Below are 8,445 nucleotides of genomic sequence, written 5' to 3' on the forward strand. Positions count from 1 at the left end.
GTTTGAGATGGAGGAGTAACACCTAGCTTCAGCCCCTACAGTAAATATAAACTGAAGCTAGTCAGTACATTTATTGTGGATATTCCCAATGTTAGAAGACCACAAGGCCAGCTTCCTCTGCCAACCAGCTCAGAACCACCTTCTTCCAGAAACAATCTGAAGATAATGTAAAGCATTAGGTTTTTTCTGGCCTCAAAGATAGACTTGGGTATTACCTTCCTTCCAAAGCTGAACTGGTTACATACAAAAAACCCTTCAGGGGTGGTAATGATCTTTAACAGCACATGGCTGCAAAAGTTCTTCAGTTCATATGTGGATGCATGTTTTACAAAGAAAAAAAATAAAATGCTGAAATAACTCTAAAAGCAAGGGAAATCTGTACTGTACTGCAGTTGTGTTTTTGCATTGTACATTGCTGGTTTCTCCTGTGATCTATGGAGGCTCACTTCAGCTCTAAAAGAAACCCAGCTTTTTAAAAGGACAGGTTTTGAAGCAAAACTCTCAAACATGCAACATAAAATCAGAATCAGAAAATACAGTTACAAAGCATCTAAATGAAAATATCTGCCACTTATCCTTCATTCCCTTCCCACTGAAGGTGTGTCAGGAAGACACAGCTATACCAACCCAAGTTCTTAACCACCCTTTCATGCTGAAGCCCACTTCAAGGCAAGCCAGCTCGAGGAGCTATGGCAGCAAAAGCTGTTCATGCAGAGGAAGTTGCTTTGGTCTGGTTCCCTGAGCCAGCTCACCAGGTCAGGTAAGAGCTACTGTCACAAGGGAGACTGCAGAAGTAGGATCACCCTACTCAGCCAGGACATCAGCTTAACTGTAGCCCTGAACTGTATCTGCCCCTCAAAGCAAAGCCATCATTGCTCACTTCTATTATCTATTTAAAAGAATTTCAGATCCTCATAATAAAACCACATAATTGGATTAGGGTTCAAAAACTCTTTTCAAATTTAGCTTTAAATCTCATCAACTGATTTGAATATAAAACTAACCATCCCATGGTTTAGAATCAAGAACTGCACCAGGAAACACTGAGGACACATGAAAAGTTGCTGGTATGGTGACCAAAGCTCCCTTTAAGAAAACTAATAATGAGGAGAAGCTAACAGTACACGGAGGTACAAAACACCTTGGTAATGCGAGTACCTGAACCCCGTCTGTGTAGTAGAGAGGAACTGTTGTGTATAGTCATCGGCAGAGCAGCGCCCCACCAAAGGAGAACCCCAGCTTCCTCCACAGACCACCCGCTGCTCGGCTTACCCATAAGCTCACAGCAGTGGGTAGAAGATACTGGACCTCCTTCGCAGGGCAGCTTGCTGACCGCTTTATGCGTTTCCTACCCTGCCAGCCTCCAGAATTAAAGCCGGGAGCGTGCACTGGCTCCAGCACTGGCCCTATAATGCTCACGGGGAAAAGGGATGCACGGAATACTACTGATCTGCACTGTGTCTGCTCGGCGTGCTCTGTGCTGCCAACAGCCATGCAGGCGGCGATGTCGCCAGACTGCTCCTCTCTCCTTCCCGCCGGCATCAGCCGCCGGCGGTGGTTTCGTAGGCCTCTCGGGGCCGGGATGCCCTCACGGAGGAGGATCCATGAAGACAAGGCTGTTCGTCTCCCGGGTCAGAAGCCGGAGATGCCGAACAGCACAAACTCGGTGGGCGTTTGCCAGCAACATGAGGGCTCCCCTGGGAAAAGCAGGGCAGGGACCGTGGCCCCCATTACCGGTTGCTGGAGGGCCAGGGAAGCTGGGAGAGGGCGGGCGAGCGACAGGCAGCCACCGCGGGTACCCGCGCACCCGTCCCGGTGCCAGACGCCGAGTCAGCCGGATCCTGCGAGCGGAGGAGGATGGGGAAACCGCCCGGGGCTCACACCCCCAGCAGCAGCAGCGGCGGCGGCGCGGAGTGGGCGCCCTCACTCACCCTCCTCCGCCCCGGGACTTGGCGGGGAACCGGCGCCCGACTGGACTCTCCTGGAGGCGCTCGGCCCGCTTGTCCCGCGGCTACCCAGACCCCCCCGTCCCGTCCCCAGGGATGGGAAGAGAAAGAGCGGAGAGACGGGACCCGGCGGCCGTACCAGCAGGAGGGTGTCCGGCCCGCGTCTCTGCTTTCTCTCTGGGAGGCGAAGACATTTTACTGTGGCAGCGACCCCGCTACCCGCGCCCAACCTTCCCCGCGATGCGCGGCTCGGCCCCGTTCCCGCCCTGTCAACGTGGCCGCCGGGCGCCGGCGCCAGGACGCGCCCACCGGGGGGCGGTGTCCGGGCGCGCACCCGCTAAGCTGCCGCCGCCAACGCGGGGGAGCAGGGCAACGGGGGAGGTGACCGTCACCGCCCCGCCCCGCCCCGCCTCGCAAGGGGAGGACGGTGCCGCTGGGACCGGGGGTGGGGCTGGGCCCAGCCGAGCGGGGCCGAGGCTGTGGTGGGTGTTACAGCCGGTTCCCTTTGCGGCCGAGGGGGGTGCTTGCTTTGCCATTCGCTGTATCTCCGTTTCATTTTCTCTGTGTGTTTCCCTAGCGGTCTGAGTTTTAAGCGCGCATGATCCTTTTTGCCACAGCTAAGTGTGAAGCTAAGAGTTGCGAAACAGCTCCCCTGCTGAAGCCTGCCTTTTCTTCCCCACCCTCCCTCCCCGAGCAATAGGAATTAATCTCTACCTTTTGTAACTGCTTCCTGCAGCAGACTGCCTTTTGAAGTCCGGTTTGGATAGTGTATGTGGTTTCATAGAATTATAAGGTCAACTAGGTTGGAAAAGACATTTAAAATTACCAAGTTCAACCTTTACACCAGGACTGCCAAGACCACCACTAAACCATGTCACTAGGGGCATAATCTGTGGTTTTTGAACACATCCAGGGACGGTGATTCCATCACTTCCCTGGGCAGCCTGTTCCAATGCCTGATCACCCTCTCTGTGAAGAAATTTATCCTAATATCTAGTCTAAACCTCCCCTGGCACAGCTTGAGTCTCTCAACCTCATCACTTGTTACTTGGGAAAGAGACCAGCCACCTCCTCACTCCATCCTTCTTTCAGGTAATTGTAGAGAGCAGTAAGTTCTCCCCGATCCTTCTCTTCTCCAAACTAAACACCCCCATTTCCCTCAGACGTTCCTCATAAAACTCGTGCTCCAGACCCTTCACCAGCTTTGTTGCCCTTCTCTGGTCTCGCTCCAGCACCTCAGTGTCTCTCTTGTAGTGAGTAGCCCAGAACTGAACACAGGATTCGAGGTGCGGCCTCACCAGTGCTGAGTACAGGGAGATGATCACTGCCCTGGCCCTGCTGGCTGTGCTATTTCTGATACAGGCCAGGATGCTGTTGGCCTTCTTGGCTGCCCGGGCACAAGTTGGCTCATGTTCAGCTCTGTCACTTAGTACCCCCAGGTCCTTTTCTGCCGAGCAGCTTTCCAGCCACTCTTTCCTAAACCTGCAGTGTTGCTTGGGGTTGTTGTGACCTAAGTGCAGGACCTGGCACTTAGTCTTCTTGTCCCTAGGTATGTAATATGGAAATTAGTGTCGTAACGCTTCTGTTATTTGCTAGTACTCTTTGTTACAATCATATTACCATTGTAAAAATATAAGTGATGGGCAAATACACAGGGTCCTGTTGGCAACAGTCTGAAATACAATCACATCATAGTATACTTAACAGCCTGCATGAACAAACATTACAAAAAGTGCTATAACTAAGTCCTTGCATTTTGCTGCTGGGTAATTGCAAATTCTTACACATATGACACTGTAGAGTCTCAGTTTGTATTTTCAGTTTTGTCACCTTCTGTGTATCTTAACATAAATTACTCCAATTCTCTTTCCAGTCTGTCAAAATCTATTCAGATTATAGAATAGAGCAGAATTATCTCATAAATGGAGGTTTTAATGTTTGTCCACTATCCTCTGGATTAGAATTACAAGATTCTATTTTCAGTTATTCTTCATTTTAACAGGCATGTTTGGTTTGGATGTCCCTGTGCTGGTTACTGGAGTTGGTATGAATTTTTGCTGTTGCACAATTACCTTAAACCCGCTGTTATAGAACTGAAATAAAAAAAAAAACCTGTGCCTTAAGACATTAAAACCCCTACAAGTTAATATTTTTTTCTTTAAGAATCAGTTATAATTTCATATTTCAGTGCAATTATTTGGTATGTGGAGGTGCACTGGGAGGAAGAATTACATCAAAGACGTGGTTTGGCTGGTCTTGCAAAAGCTGGAAACATTTCTTAATGTTACAGGACTTTGCATGTGTCTATTGACACAAGCATTTGTATGAAGGCTTGCTGTGGCTTCACAGCCAAAATACAACAGCTATCCTTGAGTATGTCTCAGAAACGTGGAGCTAAAATTGGGTATTCTCTACAAATGCAGCTTTGCATCAGGTTTGGAAGCTGGGATCCCAAGGGAAACCATTCTGGTGCAGAAGGAACAAGAACTGGAAGAGGAGAAGAGAGATGCAGACAAGAAGAAACAAGGCACAGGAGGACTTGGCCTGCGTGGAGAGAGAGATAAACGGACAAAAACTTGAGTAGGGAGCAGTGGAGAAGTGACATGAGAATTGAAGAAGCAGAGTGAGTGGCACAGTGGGAGATATGAAAAATCTTTCCTCAAGCAATGAAGTGGAAGCCAGGACTAGTTGGGTGAGATGAGGATGAGAAGCCCTGGGGGAGGGAGGAAAGACTGAAGGTAGGTCAGGCAGGAGCCAGCACACAGAGGATCAGGCTTGCAGGAGGGAGAGGGAAAGATCTTCGCTGCTTTCCAGAGCAGGTTCTCAGATCTCACTATACTTGTCAGTACATATAATTACTCATTTCCTCAAGCAACAGGGGCCTGTGCATATGGTAAGTTTCTGTGCTTGCCGAAGAGTTATATAGGTGTCAGTATGATACCATAGGATAGAATTTAGTTTTCAGTTATTTATTGCATTATTGTTTTTTAGATGTTGCAAGAAAAGCAAAAAGGAGACATCCCACATTCAAAAAAGAATTAATAATAGGGATTTGTAAAATCAGGCACCTAAATGAGGACGTCCTGTAAAAGTTGTCAGTGAGATTCCACTTCTGTGAAACAGAGTGAGTGTTTCTTTGGCAGATCTAAGGCAACATGCATTTCTCTGGCTAGCTGTGGTGCCATAATATTAGTAGCAATGTCTTTCGATTATGCCAACATACAGGAAATACAGAGGTATAATGACAGGCATTATAATGCCAGGAATTGGCAGTCCCATTGTTTGTACCAGCACGCACAAATGAGAGCAGCTGTGGGAAACTACAATGGAAAAAAGGCAGAGTTTTTACACAAAGTTAGCTGTGGAGTCACTTCCTTTGCCAAATCAACCACACCTCATGCTGACACCCTTTCCCACAGACTGTAGCAAAGGCAAGTCTCCACTGGAAAGCTTGTGAATGACAGCATCATGAGACAGGGCACTGAAATGCAACAGTGATGGAAGAGTAAATAAACCACATTGGTTTTATTTCACTTTTTAAGGTGTTTTGAGGACTGGTGAATAAGAGCATTTTTGTGAAGGATTCCACAACTCTTCAATTAATAGGCAAGAGCTCATAATAGACATCTTGAGTATCCGTGACATTATCCAGCACAACTAAGAATGAATACTCTACAGCTACTACTAATTTTAACTGAAATAGCAAACAGAAAGAAGCTGTGTCTTTTGTTGTGATGGTGCAGGGGAAAATCCAGCTCCTGCATTAAAAAAAAAAAAAAAAGAAAAAGGAAAAAAGAAACCCAAACCAACCAAAAATAGGAAAAAAGCCCTTTACAGATCCTAAAGACTAAGTTAAAAGAAAACATGTGAAAAGATTAGATAGGAAAGTGTGCAAAAGCATACATATAAAAGCTATTTTCAGTGGCAGTTGGCCCTCCACAGCACTTTTGACAGTAATACTAGGTTCTTACAGGCCAAAGTATGTTCAGTAAACAGTCTATTTTAAAAGCAAGCAGTCTGTTGAACTATGATTAGGACACCGTTTATGTCTATTTTGAAAATACTCCCTAGTACTTAACAGATGGCTGCAATTTTGCTTCTTTCACTCAGGGCCTCAAGCAAAGTCTTATATTCTTTCTGAAAATACAGAAACACATAGAAAAATGTTTTCTGGGCTCAAGTCAGGGGGAAATTATAGTACAACCAAGGGTCATGCAGCACCTAAGAGGCAGCAAAGTGTTTTGCCACTCAACTTCTGCTGTGATTTCCAGCACACATATGCACATGCTTGCTGTAAATCCTGGGAAGCATGATAAACTGCTCTGTATTTAGCCATAGGGTGGGCAAAACTTTCTCAGTGAATAGGTTTTTGCCAAATCTATAGATAAAAACCAAGTCAATGGAAACTAACAGCTGATTTTGATAATGCGTCCAAAATAGTTTTGCCTCAAAACGGCTAGTTTTTTGAAGGTTGGGCTATTTTGTTTCAACAGCATGTTTTAAGATTTTTAATTTTTTTAAGATTAAAAACCACCAAGAAACTAAATTATTTTTCTCTTCCTCACATTCTTCCCAACCAGTTAATAAAAATATGGGTTCTCCATGTAGTTCTAATCCTTTGTGAAATTTTTAGGGTAGCATGATAGCTCCAAGAAATAATAAACAAACTAAAAGGTTTTCTTTGGAATTTTATCTTTGACTTTTTGGGTTTGCAGATTTTTATTTGCATGTATCAGTACCCACTACATAAAACAATACAGTCAGAAGATAGGGAAGTTCCCTGCTTTTCTACTTCCATGTAAATATGTAAAGGAAGCCAGATAATGGTTGTTTCAGTTCTGTCCACTGCTATTCCAGGTTAAGAAAAGGATACTGTTTTTAGGACTGTGGTTTGCTTGAAAATCTTCAGAGATTGTGTGGACCACCATCCAAAAAAAACAATTTGTGTAAGAAAACAAGCAAAGAAAAGAAATCTTGGGCAAGGAGTAACGTGTTGTTTTCCAGTCTTCCCTCACCACATGTTTTTGCATTGACTTATTAAAGTCATTTGGATTGCTGGTGTTTGCTGGTTTCTCTGTATCTTGATGATTGTATTGATTCCATGTTGTTACTCTAACTATACTGTTACTCTGACAAGGAACACATTTATTTGCTCACTGGGTGTACTAATTCAGTTTTCCAGGAAGACCCATATAATTAGTTTTTCTTTAGAATTAGAATAAGTTCCCATTGGGGAAAACCTCTAAATCCAGTAAGCGTTAAAAGTTACTGAATTTAATCATAATGCAATTGCAAAATTCAAACACTCTTTTATCTTAATGTTTCAGTAAATTTCCTTGGAAATGTTTCTGGTAAAAAGTATACAACAGGTCTATCTCATCAGAAAGGTAGAATAAAGAAATGTAGCAACCTTACATTGCCACTCCTACGTTATATTGTCATATAGTTCAGACTTCTGAGCTGTTATCAAACGTTAAATCAGCACAAAAAGCAATTTCTCAGTATGATGGATTACTGTTGAGATGTGAATCAAATTCAGGAGGTTTGTAGCATGTTCAGAAGCTGCTCTATATGCTTTTTTCACAAAAGCATTCTGGTTTTCTGTTAATTGTTATCTTAGATGCAATTACTACTTTTTACATTTGCTTCTCCCCACTGTTGTTTACAATATTATTTTAGCTGTTAAATTTTAGACATAGTGCATGCGAGAGTGACATAATTCACAGTAGGTTTCTTTTCTCTCAAGAACAGTTGCAGGTTGTTATTTGCCATGCAGCTGAAGTAGAAATTTATATTGACTTCACAGGAGAATTACACCTTAAAGGAAAACCCAAATGGAAACCACTGTCACAATATGGCCTCACATTAAGCTAAAATTTAGTGCTTTTCATTAAAATCTTTATAAATGTCTCATGCTATATACTGAAAGAAAAATAAAGCAGGCAAAGCAAATAAACCCCTGTGAGTTTCCAGAGACCTTGCTCTACAAAATACCACCGTTCTTCCTTTCCTCCTCTTCAGTGCAATTCAGTTCTGCCTTAGGACACTACTCACAGTGGTAATACTACAGAAGTATTCTGATATGAAAGATTAATAGAGCAATTTATAGATTCAAAGGAAGGAAGGGAGGAAGGTTGGAGGACAGAGGGAAGAAGAAAGAGAGAGGGGAAAAAAGAAGGAGGGAAGAAGGGAGAACAGAGAGACTGAGGAAAGATGATGTTTAGTTCAACAGGCAAAGTAAAAGCAAAAGCCATCCTTTGGAGCTTTTTCATTCAAAGATCTCAACATTCTGCATAAAGGCCATAATTTTTATTATTCCCTGTGTTAAAATTGGTAAATGGAAGCACGGAGAGGTAAAACTAAGTTGACAAAGCCAAACTAGCAGCAAAATTGAAAACAGAAGCCAGGCCCCTCTGTTTTCTCATTAGTCTGGGACTTATTAAAGAGATTGTATATTTTGTTGTTATAGATAACAGGCATATTATTGCTGCCCAGTTAA

General features: G+C 44.0%; 1 protein-coding gene across 1 annotated transcript in view; it reads right to left on the bottom strand.

Annotated features, from left to right (window-relative positions):
• Window positions 1-2,243, bottom strand: part of DAP (death associated protein) — a 51,397-nt gene extending 49,154 nt beyond the window's left edge. Inside the window, exon 1 of the mRNA XM_061449214.1 lies at window positions 2,086-2,243. Within this exon, the coding sequence (XP_061305198.1) occupies window positions 2,086-2,140 (55 nt within the window). The 5' untranslated portion in view covers window positions 2,141-2,243. The remainder of the gene's footprint in view (window positions 1-2,085) is intronic.
• Between the last annotated feature and the right edge of the window lie 6,202 nt (window positions 2,244-8,445).

Source organism: Pezoporus flaviventris, unplaced genomic scaffold (assembly GCF_033815535.1).
Source record: "Pezoporus flaviventris isolate CSIRO_AGI_PZ_B2104156 unplaced genomic scaffold, CSIRO_AGI_Pfla_v1 ptg000007l, whole genome shotgun sequence".
In the NCBI taxonomy this organism is placed as follows: domain Eukaryota; kingdom Metazoa; phylum Chordata; class Aves; order Psittaciformes; family Psittacidae; genus Pezoporus; species Pezoporus flaviventris.